This window comes from Mizuhopecten yessoensis, unplaced genomic scaffold, assembly GCF_002113885.1.
Source record: "Mizuhopecten yessoensis strain PY_sf001 unplaced genomic scaffold, ASM211388v2 scaffold11161, whole genome shotgun sequence".
In the NCBI taxonomy this organism is placed as follows: Eukaryota; Metazoa; Mollusca; class Bivalvia; order Pectinida; family Pectinidae; genus Mizuhopecten; species Mizuhopecten yessoensis.
In genome coordinates, this window is record NW_018408910.1 from 1104006 (window position 1) to 1122668 (window position 18663).

Sequence of the window (18663 nt, forward strand, 5' to 3'; positions counted from 1 at the left end):
TTTTTGAGTTTTCTCCTCATAACCTCACCAAAATATAAAGGTATTTCTTTAAAAAAAATAAAAAAAATAATGTCACTTGTCACATTGAGCAAAATATGATATTGGCACCCTTACGACAACTTTAAGATGTCAAAACCCCAGATTAATTTTAAATGTTGTTTTGGTTCTTTAAATACTCGGTAAAATGATGTCTTCGGACTCTGAAATCTAAATAGAGAATGACTCCTTTAGTGAAATATGCTCTGAACATCATTACTAAAACCCATTAATGGAGGAAAGGCAACAGTAAGTTAACTCGGAAAGGATGTTGGAATCTGTGAGTAATTGATACATCATTTATAAACTACATATGTGGTATTCAAAGTTACGATCAGTTTTTTTCTCAGACTCCCTATTATTGACGAACATTTATGTATACCTTCGTAAAAACGTATAACTATACAATGCAAATACAACAGACTTTTTTCCAATTCATTTTCTCCCAAAAAAATCATTGTTTTGTCCATTTGCTATATTGCATGTGATATTGTGACTATTTTTAACCCTGGTTTCTGACATGTGTTTATCCCTTTTCCTATCTTCTCCTCACACCATTACTGGGTAACCCTCCAAAACACTATCCAATGTACTGCCTTAAGGCACAGAGGCATGATCCAGAATCAAAATCAAAATTTTGAATGAAATTTGAATGTAAACTTCATATTTTTGACTTTGCATTTTTTACACATTGAGACATGAAACCTTGAAGTTGTATTTTAATTTTTAATATTTATGAAACACTGTATAATATTTAAAAAACATTTAAAAGAAACTTTCTGTGAGCCGCAATATTTTGGCCCTGCCAAATGTTAGGTTTACCCTCGTTTTAAATTCAAACATCGTTTCGCTATAAATCTATATTTACTTGTGGGTATATTTTGTCACAATTCTTGCCCCTGCCGATTTTGACACAATGACAAGGTTTCATGTATACGATCTTTTACATTTGTAATGACCTGTTGTAACTGTATGAGACACGAGCACTGGGGTGATCTCCCTTGTCGTTGTTGTGTTTTACGTTGTTGGTGTACGTCTTGTCACACTTTAGATATTCAAGAATGTTTAACTGACAATGGTGGATGCGAACAGCAATGCGTCAACTCGGAGGGATCATATGCTTGTGTGTGTCGGCCCGGCTACCGACTGGCACCCAACGGACGGCGGTGTCTTGGTAAGGTCACTTTAAGACAACATAGAGTAGAAAATACAAATACTCCTTACTTTGTAGACATTGCTGAAGAACATATTATATTTTAAAGAAAACTTGCTTTTAGATTCATTTCAGAAATCTGTCAGGCCAGCAGAATACAACAACAAATTACTTGATCTTAAGAAGAAAATTGTTTTTTCAAACAAGTTATGATAAAAACTTGTTGACATAAATTATAGAATATTTATGTATTTTTGTAAGTATTAGTGTAAAGAAACATTTAAAAAACTCAACATTTTTTTTTTAGACAAATTGCTGCTTTTCCAGGCACAATTTTTTAATTAATATTTTTTAAGAATTTCAACAGGCAGAATTTACCTGTACAAAAAACTTGAATGAAATTTTAATGCTTTTAAAAATTAACTTGTTAAAAAATATATACCATATTTATCCTGCAATAACCTCAGGGGGCCAACACATTATTTCTGACTGAAAGTAGGGGGATGGGTGGGCAATCAAAAAGCTAATTTTAATGGCATTTCTTCCTAACTGCTATATTTATATATATATATATATTATAAATCAGAAAAATGATCCTTACGGACGAAGAAATACTATAAAAAGAAAAATTTTCAACAATGAGTCTCTAGTACTTTCATCTCTTAAATTAAGACTCGTTGTTGAGAATTTTTCTTTTTATAATATATATATATATATTGGTGGGCTTATTACCAAGCATGGGCTTATTGTCAGATAAATACGGTATTTATTAAAGTAAATGATGAATAAAGTAGAAAAATACATATGAAATTCTAGAAGGTAATGTAAATATAAGCTTGTGTGTAGATATGTAGGTCATATATATTTAGGACAAAGAAATATAGGTTTGAGAAATGTAGGTCATAGATATTTAGGTCAGAGAAATGTAGGTCATAGATATTAAGGACAAAGAAATATAGGTTAGAGAAATATAGGTCAGAGATATTTAGGTCAGAGAAATGTAGAAATTGTTTCATTTTCGAAAAAAAAATGAATATAAAAGAATATTAGATAAGAATTCAATATTTATGGTGTAACTTAAACTTATGTATTCAAAAACTTTGAATTATTTGTCAAATAAATATTATATTGTAGTTGAGTATATTATTGACAGTAGTCAGTAGAGATACATATATATATATATAATTATATAGTAGTTCTACATTAGTACTAGTATAGACCTATTAACCGACTATATATATGTAGTACATGTATATATTGTTAAATTGTTGCTTGTGCTGAATTATAGATATATAATTTAAAAAATTTGAATTCCTGTATAAAAAGCAATCAATGATTATAGTCATTAGAAAATGTAACTTGGACTGTTATTAACTTAATGGAAATTTTATTATTTAAATCGTTTCTAGTAACATTAATTTTCGTTATCTCACAAATAGAAATGTGATCTGTAAAGAAAAATGACAAGAGAAAGGTTGTTTTTCTCCAAGACAAAATTAAAATGTTTTGTGAAGTTATTTTTACTAAGTCTTAGTTTAGATATCTAATATTAATAAATTTTGATAATTTAGATATAAAAAAACGAAAGGTGTGAAAATGGAACATTGGCAGTATTGTTGGATGTTTCTTGTATAGAACTCTTGTTTTAATGTGGATATTTTGGACAATCAGAAACAGAATTGGTGTCAAGTGACTACATCTGCATGTATGTTGGTATATTTATGGGATATGATTTTCAATAAAGTTTTGTTTATAGAGAAGAGTACTACAGATTATTTGTGAATTTATCACAAAACAAGTTCTTCAAGTTCTTTATAGGGGCTGTTGTATTACAGATATTGTTTTTGCAAAAATATATTTCTAATGGTGACTTGCTTAGCTAGCAAAAACACTTAAACCATAGATAAAATATGATATCTAGATGTGAATGTGCCATCTTTTCTATTCTTTTAGTAGTAGAATTTCAAACATTCAAAGGTTTTTAAAAGTGTAATCCTGCATGTCAAAATATTTTTTTTTTTTTTTTTTTAAATTTGATTATATATGTTAGTAAAAATTCTGTCTGATCCTTTTAAATGACACACAATGTTACATAATATTGGGCCAAGGCATTCTCAATGGCAATTGGATATGGTTGAGTTAAGTTCATCATTGCAAGACATTATGGTACATTTGGGTACAGTCAAACTGTGTGGGACCATCATGATCAGAAAACAATTCAAAAGACTTGGACTCTTGAATGTTGAACATAAGGCATACAACCATATGTGGTTGTTAAGTGATGGAACACTAAACAAGATATTTAATTTGAAATCTATAAATATAAAATTTTAAGGAAATTAGATAAAAGATGCTTCATATAATTCATTCACTGTAGTTTTTGCATGTTACATGTTAAAATAACCCATGGACATTTCAATATTCTCGTACAGGTAATTGTTTTACTTTGATTTATTAGTTGTAATTTTCAATGTTTTCCTAATGATCAGACCTTGATTGCATTTCAAAATAATAATAAATTAATTTGACTCATAAACGTTTGGTTCAGAAATGGAATATTGGTAGTGTTAAACCTGGAAACAAATCTGTACTGTGCGGTAATTAAGTTCGACACATCAAGAAATTTGAACATTTGAAGTTCGATTTATGGAAGTTTGATTCTATTTCAACATGGGAGAAATTTATAAATATTTGAAGTCGTTAGATCAGACAGGATATTTGTTGTCGTGTATTTTTTTATTTTTTTTATCATTTGCCTGTTGACTGTTGATGTTGTGGTTGAAATTTTCAGTGGACTATTCGGTGGACTTTCGTACCCCTGCCCCTCCTTTTCCTCCACAGCGAGGCCCCTTGAGGGGGGATGTACCGTTCTCCCGTTATATTCGGTACCAGACAACTTCTGTACCGGTCCCCATAATTCCGGTACAGGATGAGGATGTACAATTATCTCATGAACTCCCCGAACCAGAAATAAAGTTTGGTATGTCGTAAAATAGAAAAATACCGTCACCTTACTTGCTACTTATAATTTTGTTGTTCATTAAAATTAAAATAAAACCCTCCCCTATAATTACTGTTGATAGCTATAGTTAGGAGATGGAGTTGTGGGAGTTTAAAAATGAATTGGACATAATGTTTTAGGGCCAAAGAAAATATTATAAAAAGATTTCCAAAATGGCTGCCAATGATTTTAAACAAGATTCTGAATCAAACGATTCCTGCCCAGGGTAAAATTGATCTCAGTGTCATAAATTTTTCTTTTAAAAGACACAATTATATTGAACAACAGCATCAAGAAGCAGGTTTGGTGTGGATGGTTCCTTTAGTCCGATGTGGCTAAAACATACTGGTTATGTGTACTGGTCAGGTACATAATGGTCATTTATTCTTGACCGACATCCTTAACAGGCTTCTCCAGTAGTTCAGCATTGACAGATTGATATTAAAAAAAAAGGCTAATATTTTTAAGCCTCTCACCACATGATTAATCTTGAATCAAAGCTTTCCCCTTAAATCAAAGCTTTCCCATGCTCAGCATTAAGCCCAACCCTTGTTAAACAAATTTATACAAGAATGGTACAACTTATCTGGAAATTAGCTTTTTCATACTTATAAATATATTTTTTCAGATATAGAAATTATCCAACTACTCATTGACCACTAAGACTAGTGTAAAGTAAAACCTCTTAATAATGACATTATTTGTCCATTAACATTTTGGCATTATTAGGGATCTTGTAATATTTCAAATAAGACCTATGAAGACATATTGTAAAGGAAAAATTAAAAGTAGGGCTTGAAATATGATGGCAGTAATTATATAAGCGAATTGACAAATGAAAGGAAGGGCATTATACTGAGGTTTAACCCTTTCACCCCTATGCAACTTTAGTAGACTCTCCCATGCATTGATCTGGATGAGTCTATTATGGTTTACAGTGGTGAAAGGGTTAAAAGCACAGGTAATAATTTAATTATTGTGGACTTCCATTGGCTTCAATCTTTATTAATTTGAACATGTGCTGCGGCCCTGTTAAGTATAATAATTACAGATCCTGGAGAAGCCTGTTAACACAAGGATAGGTGTACATCTGTTGACCAGAGAAACACAGGGCAACGAGCTATAGGGTCATTGTGGAAATAGCGTTTTATATTAAAAAGATAGAAATTTGAAATCAATGTTAATTTCTTTTATCTATTTTCTCTGTAAGCTACCAATGGATCCTACCCAGGTGAGAGGGATTCTTAAAGTTAATTCGCACTTTTTGAAATTTAATTTGAAATTAATGACAATATAGATCAATGGATATTTAAAGGAAAAAATATACATGCATAATATATATGATTTTACCCATATACAGTAAACGTTTTTTTATAAAATAGCTTTAAATTTCATTATTTTGTTACAATAAAAGAATGTTTCTAGTATGGTTTTTTGTTTTATAAGAATTATGCATACATTATTTATGTTTGTGTGTTTGGTGGCAGAATGTATACAAGGGACTTTCGGATCAGACTGTATGTACTCGTGTAGAGACTGTGTAAACGGAGCTACATGTAACGATCGTCAAGACCAGTGTATCTGTCGACCCGGCTGGCATGGTCTCCTCTGCAATCACACCTGTCCTGAGGTATAATAACTTAAATTAAGGAGTTATGCTACCTACTCTGAAATAAATCTCCTTTTTTAAAGAGTTCTACACCCAAAAAATCTGTGCAACAATTTTGATGAATGTTTATTTGGTCTTAAGCTTAACCCTTTCACCCCTATGTAACCTCGATAGCTTGGTTTCTATGGTGACCAATTTCTGTTTACTTTCAAGTCTCATTATTCCAGTGTCATGCAAATGTAATAAAATGTACCACAGTATATTATATATCCCTGTATATGTTTTTTTTTAGCAAAATCTACAGATATTTATATTGGTAACCATTATGTTCTCTAAACATGGATTTTATGTTGATCAAATGTTTCAAACATTATTAAGGCTGGGGTTTCTTAGGTGATAATGTTTCATAGACCCAGTATCTAATTCTATACTTGGTTTCTATGGTGACCATTTTCAGTTTTGTATGCACAATTTTCTGTGTATGGTTTCTATGGTGTTTATTTTCAGTTCTGTTCCCAAATTTTTCTACATGTATATATGGTTTGTGTGGTGACCATTTTCAGTTCTATAAACACACAATTTTCTATGTACAGGGTTTCTATGGTGACAACTGTAACAGCATCTGTGATTGTCAAAATGGCGGAACCTGTGATCCAGAGACGGGTAGATGTATATGTCCGCCTGCAGTGGAAGGTCGTAGGTGTGAAGACGGGTGTCCCCGCGGGTTTTACGGAGCGAGTTGTAACATCACCTGCCCGTATCACTGCTCCAGCGGGCATTGTAACCGGCTGCTCTACTACTGCCACTGTGAACTCGGAAAGTTCGGTCAGAGCTGTCAACTGGATTGTCCCCCCTTCACCTATGGATCGAACTGTATCAACGAGTGTGACTGCAATATTAACAACACCAAGACCTGTGATGCCAGGGTAACTATTTTGACATACAACTTTACAGTGGTAATCTTATTTCAGGGATTTGATTTTGTCCCCCTGTGTTTTATAGGTGGTGGGTGTTTATATGGTGCTACCCATGTTTCACTAAGGGTCGTAAGTCTTCTTGTAGACGTAATCGTGAGTGTAACTTACATCTAAAACCAGTTTTACTAAAAATCGTGACTTTACGAGTCGAAAATTTACCTTTGAATTTACACGTCAGTCTACATCTGTTCTTATGTGCACGTGAGATTAAATTTTTCTTTAAACTGTTACAACATCCTGTCCCATCGCTATGTCATTGTCGCCTTTCACTCTCATCAATCTAGTGATTTCTTTTCGTAAGAGATTTTGAACAAACTTTATACATAGGTCAAGTAGGAGAATTAATCTCGCATGACTACGTGTTTAAATGGTTATAGGCGTAAGGAAACGGTCACTAACATTTAATACAATTTATTCGACCTTTTCAGCAACATCCATCCAGCATCTTCATCAAATTTTATATAAAAAAAAAGGTTGATTATGAAATACTTTGAATGAGTACATTTTCAAGAACCCATTACTATTGATAAAAAATTGTCAAACCTTAACACTAATTATGACCTCACAGCGGAGATGCAGGTGCCCTATAGTAATTGTGGTGTCCATCAGCACTTTTGTTTCCGAAGATTATCTTAATGCAGAAAAATTAACCCTAACCATAACCCTCAAAATAGACTGGCTACCAGCCCTCAGGTATTTATGAAGAATTTCCCAGATGCATTTTACTACTAGCTTATCTCCCTGTAGTTTAGAACATCCAAGTAATCAAAATTATTAGAGTTAATTTTTTATTCTAAATAATTCAATATTCTAGAGACAAACTAGTCTTCCCTCTAAAGTATATAGGTGGAAGTTAATTTAATGGATTGGAAATAACTGGAAAATTTTCAATTTTGATTTTTTTTTTGTACGCCAGACTGGAAAATGTTCCTGTCAGCCTGGGTTTTATGGTGAGAGGTGTGAACTCCCTTGCACCGAAGACTTTTGGGGTCCGGGATGTCTGCAGCGTTGTAACTGTCGTAATCAGATGGTCTGCGATCCCATGGACGGTGTATGTCGTCATAACTGTCTGGCCGGAAAAACTGGAGAAGATTGTGAAGAATGTAAGGGACATCACATATGAATATGAGTGTTTTCATTGACTTTATGGATATATATGCTATCTAAATATTATATATTGTCTGTTTCAAAAAGATTTCCACACTAAAAATACTGTAAAACACCTTTTCTTGTGGTAATACATCTTATTTCTACATTCATGTATACATGCATAGTAAATTATTTAAATTTGAAGGGGGAAAATAAAAATGTAATACTTGTAAGGGAGGTAACTGTCAGTTTCATGTGTGATAAGGTAGCATATATCCTTAAGTCACTTTTCTTTACTGTAACATGTACTATGTTTGGCAAGCAGATGCTACTTTGTGTTGTAACAGTTGATTCTTTAAGTTTGAATTTATTTCATCAACTTAATTTTTTCTGCATAATTATCACATAGAAATTTCACATTTCTTTAATTTTCTTTTCAAATATTTGTACACCCTATATGTGTTTTAATGATGTGGTCACTTTAATTTTGATTAATGTAAACAATAATTTTGAAGGATCATTATTCACAATTTTGATTCATAAAAATTGCATGTTTCCTTTCTTAGAATTTATTTTTACTTTTTCTCTTTCAACTTTGTGTCTTAATGTGTAGTCAACAATTTAGCACAGATAACAAGTTTGAACAGAATTAAAAGAAAAAACCCTGATGATACATTTTAAAAGTTCCTGTCAGACCAAATTTTACAAACAACTGCTTTGGATTTGTACAGTGGATTGCCATTTAAATATGGATATGTTCTTGTATTGACTGCAATTATTTAAGTCAATTTAATTGAAAATGTCACATTAGATTCTAAGTTTGGGATAAAACATAAAAGTTTCAGAAAGATACTTTGAAAAATATTTCCCAAGGATTGTTGATATCTTGATTGAGCTTTTGTTTACCGTAATTTCTTGTTTTCAATTTACATGAAAATTGTTGACTGTACATTTGATTTTGTTTTCTTTGATGTTGTCACCCTGTGTTTGATATCACCCGTTGTTTACAGCGTGCCCTAGTGGTACTTTCGGTCTTTACTGTAAACACCGCTGTCAGTGTGGGGGAAGTGAATGTTTGCCTGACACGGGGGCCTGCATATGTCATGCCGGTCGACGAGGAAAGCACTGCAGAGACAGTGAGTGGCACGGCACAGTTCTTATCAATCTGATTCAAATGCAATTCTGACCTTAATAGCGAAAATGTTGCTATTTAGACCAACCAAATCCATTGTATGATAACAATTTTATTTACCTCCCGAGTATTCCACAAATCTTTCTAATCAGTATCGATCACAGGTATTCAGACAATCTCCTGTCAGTATTCAAACATCTTTTCAAATCGATTGCTGAATATTCTGACAAACTGTCTAATCTGACCACTGAATATTCTGACATGACCTCTGTTCTTTCCAGCATCCTCTTGAGTAGTGATGTTATATTAAGTAGATCAACATTCTTGGGAGCAATCTGTTATCCTGTCTTATCTGCCCCCTGCATATTCTGTCACCCTGTCTGATTCGACCAGTTATATAACTCCTTATTGTTCTGACATCCTAACCTATCCAACAAATTAAGTAAATTTTATAAACCGGGAGAAAATGAAGAATTACATTTGAATTAGATTTATTTCAAATACTGTGACTGTTGCACTAACAAATTCTACTAATATCAATTTTATTTAGGATTTTGAACATATAAAGTTTAAGTTATTTTGTTAGCTCTGTTTTTGATTCACACTCCATTTAAAGTTATTCTGTTACAAAGGAATTTAAAAAAAAAGTCGGTTCATCTATTTTAAGGATCCCAGTCTTACTGCACTGTGTTTGTCCTATATACAGTAACCTCCCCTTAACTTCCGCATTGATATGATTGTAGCACAATTTGATGCAGACACTTTTGATGACCAGGTAGCTCAATCGGTTATAGCAATGGTATAACAATCTGATGTCTGGGGTTCGAGTCCCGGTCTAGCCCCAATAAGTTTAATACTCGGAATACTGTTGTTGATTCTATCTTGTTTATTTCATCTTTATTATTTCTCATTAAAGTCCCGCAAGATATGGTTTTCTTTTCAGAAATGATTCATCATATGTAAAGTCATATCGTAAAAACAGTTTCCACTATTTAGTTACAGTATTTAGCAGTGATACTGGGATCCTTATGTTACTTAAAGTATAAAGAGTTCATTATGTTTTAAAATAATTGTTTGATAACGTTAACGGTCACAAAGCTCCATTATGTTGTTGATTATTATTTGAAATAAAAGATCTTTTTCACATGTAGTACATGTAATATAATTTCTGTGTTGACACTTTCTTAATAATTAGATATTTTATAAAAATTAATCCTTTCACCACTGTAGACCATATGATGAACTCATCCAGATCAATGCATGGTTGAGTCTATTGAAGTTATATAGGGGTGAATTGGTTAAAATCATTTTAAATTATCATAAATATCAATACAAATTTTGAATTGATCTGTACACTGAGAAACCATGATGCACCAATTTAATGCATTGTTAAATTGTTTTATCTGTTAATTTGAAGTGTTGGAATCTAGATTAATGAGGTCTTAAGTAGAAACTTGCATGTTTGTCCGCAATTTTGATTGCCCAGTTCTTGTCTTATCATGGTCCTTTGTGTTGTAGCTTGTGCAGAGGGAACCTGGGGTATCAACTGTGAAAACATCTGTATGTGTATGAACGGCGGGTCATGTGACACGGTAACTGGAGAATGCATTTGTCCTGACGGCTGGTATGGTCGCGAGTGTAAAGAAAGTAAGTGTTTTCATTCGACCAATCAAAATCTAACCCTTTACATCTTTAGTGTTTTCCATGAAATGTTAATGAGTTCAAATCCAATTTGAAATATAAATTAATATATAAATATAAATATAAATTTATATATAAATATAAATATAAATTTATATTCCATATTTATTCAGTATGACTTGCAGGTCTTCTCACAACCTTTAAAAATTAAATTGTGATTTTAGTAAAAACTTAAATTTACCTTATAAGCTCTCTACATTTTTCTGGCACAACTTTCTATCCCTTTACCCCTAATTTTATGACTTATTTAAAAAAAAAGTTGGATCTTTGAAACAAGTCTTTTTTAAAGACAATTTGGAAAGTTCTGAAATCCTGTTCGGGCAATTTTTTAAGCATTGAACTGCTTTCAGATTGCATTCATATCGCCTATGAAACTGCCAACTGAAAGCTGTTCAAAACTTTTATTTACCATTTCAGCATTTAGTTAAATAATGTATCTATCGTGTGTGTTTGTTCAATGAATAGAAAACTATTACCTAGGAAAGTCTGTGGATCCAACATCACAATTGTGACGTCATCAATCAGTCCATGGCATTCATAGAAGAAATGAATGCCAACTGAATTTGCTAGGGTTATTAAAAGTGACAATACCATACGATGGTAAACATCTGAAGTAGTTTGTCTGTAGAAATAATTAATAAAATTATTATAAATAAATATTTGAGAATTAAATATAATGTTTTGGTTTGAATGCCTCTTCCTCAGTTTGCCCCCAGGGCCGGTACGGAGCTCAGTGCCTGTTGCGATGTCTGTGTGAGAACAATGCTCAGTGTAGCCCCAAGGATGGTCGCTGTAACTGTTCCGCAGGTTGGACTGGTCAGATCTGTGATAGAGGTATGCTGTAATTATACTTTATATCAAACTTGTAATGACTTTGTGGACCTATGAATTCATATATGAAGATTACCCAAGAAATCAAGAAAATTGAAAAACCCACGAAAATTAGTGATTTCACAGTATACTGTAAATATTCATTTTTTATAGTATATGTTACAAAACTGTGCTTATATCAATTTTGCAGCTTGTCCAGCGGGTTCCTTTGGTCCCAGTTGTAAACAGAAGTGTCAGTGTCGTAACGGAGCCGATTGTGATCCCACCAATGGGGAGTGTCTTTGTGCTCCGGGCTGGCATGGACCTGGATGTGACCAGAGTAAGTGTGTCAGGACATTATACTTGTACATCATACTTTTATTGCCTTTACTGATGGGAAACAGGATTCTTTATTTCTCCAAGGTTGATCATGTTTCACACAAGGGCTTCAAATAAAATATGATTAATGAAGGAGAAACAAAGAATGGTCTGCCCTCATGAAACATGACTAACCTCATAAAAATAACAGAATCATGCTTCCCTACAGTAAGAGTAATACATATTTTATGATGCCGAAAAAAACAACAACACAGTAACACAATTGTAGAGATGTTAAGTTTAATTTGCCATTGTTTAATTTGCCATTGTTGTTGACTGCTTTCATCAGTCAGAACTAGGTTGTAGTGGCTCTTGCCGATTTTTCTAGAGACTCTAAATAGTGAAAATCTGATATGGGAATCTAAGCATGTGAGGGCGAAATGATGATTTATTGCCCCAACATGTGACCAGTATCACCCAATCAGACACGCTTTTATAAAGATAAGGCATAATGATATGTGAAGTTGCCTTCTAGCTTATGTGCTAGAGAATTTTTCCTTTTAGCTCAGCAGTAGATCTAGAGCATCCAATAAGAAAGTCCGGGATCTCTGGTTCAAACTCCAGAACAAGGGCACAAATTCTTGGCATATCTCCTTCCACTGATTGGTGTAGCAAGACCAATCTAACAGTTTCCTGAGTTGATATAGACAGGATTCGGATTAGAGAGTGTTTATTTACTATACTTCAAGAGAGGTAAAAGATGGGACAAAATATCAAGGCCAGCATAGACAAGGGTCCTCATGTAGCTATAAGACAGGTTATACAGTGTGTAATGTTTTTAAATGTACTTTTCTCATTTAAATGATGTTTAAAAACTCAACTGTTTATGTTTCCAGAATGTGAGAACAATACTTATGGTCCTGGATGCAGCCAACCATGTCAGTGTTATAACAGTGCCATGTGTGACCACATCAGCGGGGCTTGTGTGTGTACCTCTGGCTGGCGTGGCCGCAGCTGTGACAAGGCATGTCCCGAGGGTTTCTTCGGCCTAGAGTGTCAGGGTGTCTGTAGTTGTGGTAACGGGGCCGAATGTAACCACGTCGACGGGACCTGTCGGTGTGCACCCGGTTGGATGGGCAACCAGTGCTCGGAGCCATGTATAGCAGGGATGTACGGAATAGAATGTTCCCAAAGGTGCAACTGTCAAAACAGCGGTGTATGTGACCACGTGTCAGGAACGTGCATTTGTGATAAAGGTTGGCGGGGCGCTGATTGTGAGGAAGGTGGGTGTTTGTAAAGAACGTTCCTTTAAAACATTTCTAGTAATTCAAAGAATATTCAAATCGGGTAATTTGGTGCCATATACTATACAGAGAGTTACCACAGGGGTTTATCAGGCCTGTTTAACTCATTCACCCTAGGCCTGAAGACACATTTGAACTCTTCCAATTCAAATGTTGGAATAATTTATTATAAAATTTCAAGGGTGAATGAGCTAAAGGACTCAATCCCAATTGAAAAAGTGTGTTATTTTTACCAATTTAAATAAATTCCTGAACAAAATGTGATCTAATTATGGAATTATGATAAAATCAAAGGAAATTTTTCATTTTAGATGTAATGTGATTAATCTAATCCAATCAATATAATGATAATTGATAGGGATGAGGTATAATATTGTATGTTAATGTTTTCGTTTCCCCCTGCAGCCTGTCCACCCGGGCACTATGGCAGTAACTGTTTGTATAGATGTTACTGTCTCAATGAGGCATCCTGTGACCACATCAGTGGGGTGTGTAACTGTACGCGGGGCTATACGGGGACCGCCTGCGAACTCAGTAAGTCACACTCCAAAGGACAATTTTGTACGACAAATTACCCAACATCAATACACACTATCAATACATAAGTACAAAAATGGAACTCATGATTAAATCTTTGATTCTTCTCTCTCTCTTTCTGAAAAAAATAAAAAATTACCGTATCTATCCTGCAATAAGCCCAGGGGGGCAACCTATAATCTGTGACTGACTGACAGTAGGGGTGGGCTTATTACTGGACAAGAAAGCTTTCGGCGGCATTTCTTCCTAAACTGCAATATATATTGGTGGGCTTATATAAATATCAAGCATGGCTTATTGCTGGAAAAATACCTTAGTTACTCCAGACTCTTGTTTTCATATACATCTTGTATATATGGGCTCGCACTACAACTTAAGTAATCTAATGTTTTGATGTCTTATGAAAAGGTGTAACATTTACCTTTACAGCGTGCCAAGAGGGAAAGTACGGCCCGAATTGCGCCTCCACGTGTGACTGTGTTCATAGTGAGTCTTGTGACAAGTCCACGGGGGTGTGTATATGTAGTCCTGGTTACCGTGGTGAACGCTGCGAGACTGGTAAGTAATACATTTGCATTTATGAATGCTATATCTGTATGTCAAATATTAAAAAAAACTTGTGTATTACATAATATTTTAATGATAAAATAAAATAATTATTTTTTCGTCAATAACATATTTTTTATTTTATTTTTTGCAGAATGTCCTCATGGATTTTATGGAAATAATTGTGATGAGAGTTGTGAATGTCATAATGGAGCAAATTGTAACCACGAGACAGGACAGTGTACATGTTTACCTGGCTGGAGAGGGCGCCACTGTCATAAAGGTAGGTAGGGGGCATTACTTTCATAGAAGGTACAAGTAGGGGGCGCCTCCGTCATCATCATTATACATTTTGTGTGTAGGAGCTTATACTCCCTCAAAAGTTAAATGTACATGTAGGTGTCGCCACTGTCATCAACGTTACAAGTAGGTGTCGCCACTGTCATCAACGTTACATGTAGGGGTCGCCACTGTCATCAACGTTACATGTAGGTGTCGCCCCTGTCATCAACGTTACATGTAGGTGTCGACACTGTCATCAACGTTACATGTAGGTGTCGCCACTGTCATCAAGGTTACATGTAGGTGTCGCCACTGTCATCAACGTTACATGAAGGTGTCGCCAATGTCATCAACGTTACATGTAGGTGTCGCCACTGTCCTCAACGTTACTTGTAGGTGTCGCCACTGTCATCAACGTTACATGTAGGTGTCGCCACTGTCCTCAACGTTACTTGTAGGTGTCGCCACTGTCATCAACGTTACATGTAGGTGTCGCCACTGTCATCAACGTTACATGTAGGTGTCACCACTGTCATCAACGTTACATGTAGGTGTCACCACTGTCATCAACGTTACATGTAGGTGTCGCCACTGTCATCAACGTAACATGTAAGTGCCACAACTATCATCGTGGTATTATTTAGCTCAATTGCAACCATCACCAGAGGTATATGTACGGGGCAGCACTGTTACTGGGGTATATATTCCCTAGTTTAGACTACATGTACTTTCTCGTGTGTGGCCTCTCAATTCTATATTACTATCACTATTTCATTTTGTCCCCACCAATCACAGAATACAACATATTTTCAGAAAAAAATTACAGGATTAAGTGGTTATAGGACTTGAAACATATTGATACGTACATTAATTTCAGAGAAATTGGAAACATTTAATATAGAAATGTTGATTGAAATATTTTATAAGTTTTAGTGTCACATTTGTTCATTCTTTGTTGCATTCATGCTTTATTTTGTTTTAAATTTGTTTTCAATTTCTTAAAGCTTGTACATCAGGATATTTCGGTGAAGATTGTATCGGGATGTGCGAATGTGACCCAGGAATGCCGTGTGATCATATAACTGGCACATGTAAATGTCCCCCAGGTTTTACCGGAGAAAGATGCGACAAAAGTAAGCATATTAAGGGTACATGTAAAACAAACAAATTATTGTACAAAATAAAAAATTGAATCAACCCAGATTTTTTACGAAAACTAATATTTAACATTAGTTTGTAAAAACATATCATTGATAGGAGTAAAATTTACGAAAATGGACAATAACGTATCTGTACATTTCCATTACATAAATAGGAATTAACAATTTTAGTGTGAGATTTGAATTAGCAATTGGTCTGCCAAATAAATAAATATTGAAATTTCTTACCTTAGGCAGGGAGATCAGGTTAATTTATAACTCCTTTATTTCAAAAATGTGAACAATTCAATAAAGTCTTTCAGTAATGGAAACTTTTCGGTACATAACAGGCTTGTAACATCATTTGTGGCTAATTTTACCTTAATCGCTGCTTCACAGAGTGTCCCACGGGTAAATACGGTGAAGCCTGTCAAAATATTTGTGACTGTGTCGGACATCACATGACCTGCCATCACGCCACCGGAGAGTGTGTATGTAAACCAGGACATAGAGGGCGCTTCTGTAACAAAGGTACATAACTCTATTTTTTCTGTTGATTCAGGGTGCAGGAATGTGCATTGCTTTGCTATGGCAAAACGTATGAATTGATAAGAGAATTTGATATATGTCAGTATAGATTTTATTGTTCAGATATGGTATTAATTTTGGTTCCTTCTTTTTATTTTAATAACTTTGGAAAAGAAAAGACGCCCAGATTACAGTTATATACAGTATCAGAGATAATGTGCTGATGATCTTTTAAATCATATTCTGTCGAGCTGGTAGAGTTTCCAATATAATGTAAAACATTTTTTCAGCGGACTCGGCTAAATTTATATTACTACTGAAATATGTACGCTTCGAGAAATTCATCTGATGTGAATTCAAAGGATTCTTAATGTGTATAGTATGCATTTCGAGTGAATTATAAGCTCCAACAATTGATTTTGTTTGTACCGTATTTATCCTGCAATAAGCCCAGGGGGCAAATTAACACACAATCTCTGTCTGAAAGTAGGGGGTGGGCTTATTACAGGACAACACATAATCTCTGACTGAAACTAGGGGGTGGGCTTATTACAGGACAATGAAAAAGCTTTTGTTGGCATTTCTTTATACCTGCAATATATTATTACATGCTTATTACCAGGCATGGGTTTATTGCCGGATAAATACGGTAGCATTATATACACTGTAGTTGTGTGATATCTACAGCTTCATCATGGAAAGGTCTTAAGCATTTAGCTGCTCTTGTCACTTCATCAGTGCTTCCAGGTGTTTGTAAGCAATGCATTGCTACAGTGAAGATTTGTACTAGAATCTATATTTATAGTTCATGTAATCTAATAAGAATAAAGTTTAATTTCATTTTGTTTAAAATATGAAGAAAAGAGATAAAAAAAAACCTCCATTATTTGCTTTTTGCAGACATAGTATATGTTGAGAACTGTAACCTCATGAGTGAGAATTCCTTCTTGGCAGAGTTACCTTCTCTTGTGAGCAAGTATTGATTGTTTCGTCATTGGTTTGTGTGAGAAAATTACGTCGTTTTCTCAAAAATTGATGACGTTTCTCTCACAAACAAATGACGTAACATTCAAAACCTGCAGCGCTCACAAGAGCAGATAACTCTGCAATACGAAAAGACGGAATATAATGTGAAAAAGAATAAAAATTATCAGAATAATTAGCACCATCCCAAGATGCCATCATTACCATATTTTGATCTTTCTACCCTGAAGATGTCTGCTGGTGCTTTCGTTATAATCGGAAGGTGTGTGATAGCCCTTAGCTTGCTGACCAATCATATTTATTCTATAAAAGTATACCTATATGCATATACTGTATGTTGCAGCGAGCTTTAGCTGGTGATGTGATACAGTTAAAAATGAAATGTTCATATTTTTTTTTGGCTTAAAGAAATGTATCTTATATCGATCCTGCTTGCTTTGTTCTGTATGAAGGAAGGAAAAATAGAAAAGGTAGAAAGAAAGGAAAAAAGCAGCGCGATGAAGATGAAAGCGAATTGGACAACGTAATAATATCGGAATCATTTGACTTACTCCAAGATGTCAAACCAGAAACAGGTATCGTACATGCATGCTTTTTCTGCCTATTTTTACACTGATGTATTTTACTTGTAGTAAACCTGTATTCAGTAATAAAAGTTCTACATTTGATACTGGTAAAATGTTGTTGATCATAAAACTATAACCAAAACAGACGATCATTTAATGGAATGAAAGGAGTGTGATAACTTGACAGCACATGTGAAGTTTTCTGCCTCCCCTCAGAAACTAATATCCCGATCACTTAAGTTACAACTATCACTGTTATTTTCAACGGATGTAGAATTGTTTAAAGTCCTTTAATAAAGAAAAAGTCGGAAAAGGAGAAACATTTTTGTTTTAAAGATTTTTTGAATTTTGAATTTTTCGAAGTAGGAAGAAAAAAAGTTGAAATCTCATCGTGTTAGGCCAAAAATTGCTTACTGAGTGACTATTCCGTCTTTTTGTATTGCAGAGTTATCTTTGTGAGAGTAACGTCATCAATTTTTGAGAAAACGACGTAATTTTCTCACACAAACTAATGACGTAACAATCAATACCTGCTCTCAAGAGAAGATAACTCTGCAATACATAGCTATCCTTCCCAGACTTTGAAAAAAAAAATATCTGTTCAAGTTTGGGAGAGTTCAAAGACAACTGTAGAATCTTTCAAAAGGGAGATAACTCATTCCAATCTCTATGGTGTGTAAGGCACAGCAACTTATTGTCCTTATTTGTTTTTTTTAACCATTGAAATAAAGACAGTCAGGTTTTTAGGTCACCTGAGCTTTAGCTCAAGTGACCTATTGCTATCCGTTTTCGTCCGTCGTCGTCCGTCGTCCGTCGTCCGTCGTCCATCGTCCGTTAACATTTTACATTTCAAACTTAAAGTCAAGTTCTGCTGGGCCGATTGAACTGAAAGTTGGTAGGAATGATCGCCTCATGGTCCTGACAAAGTGTTGTTATTTTTCGGGTCGATCA

The 18663-nt window shown here is 34.3% G+C and overlaps 1 protein-coding gene across 5 annotated transcripts in view; it reads left to right on the top strand.

The window, feature by feature from the left end:
- LOC110467125 (multiple epidermal growth factor-like domains protein 6) overlaps positions 1-18663 on the top strand; it is a 220468-nt gene that overhangs the window by 182482 nt on the left and 19323 nt on the right. For all 5 annotated transcript variants that reach the window (XM_021524057.1, XM_021524056.1, XM_021524059.1 and 2 more), the window contains 16 exons: positions 1088-1210; positions 3981-4169; positions 5678-5820; positions 6393-6725; positions 7693-7879; positions 8876-9001; positions 10516-10644; positions 11404-11532; positions 11720-11848; positions 12723-13109; positions 13536-13664; positions 14097-14225; positions 14368-14496; positions 15500-15628; positions 16034-16165; positions 17599-17721. In XM_021524057.1, coding sequence (XP_021379732.1) covers positions 1088-1210; positions 3981-4169; positions 5678-5820; positions 6393-6725; positions 7693-7879; positions 8876-9001; positions 10516-10644; positions 11404-11532; positions 11720-11848; positions 12723-13109; positions 13536-13664; positions 14097-14225; positions 14368-14496; positions 15500-15628; positions 16034-16165; positions 17599-17721 — 2646 coding nt within the window. The remainder of the gene's footprint in view (positions 1-1087; positions 1211-3980; positions 4170-5677; positions 5821-6392; positions 6726-7692; positions 7880-8875; positions 9002-10515; positions 10645-11403; positions 11533-11719; positions 11849-12722; positions 13110-13535; positions 13665-14096; positions 14226-14367; positions 14497-15499; positions 15629-16033; positions 16166-17598; positions 17722-18663) is intronic.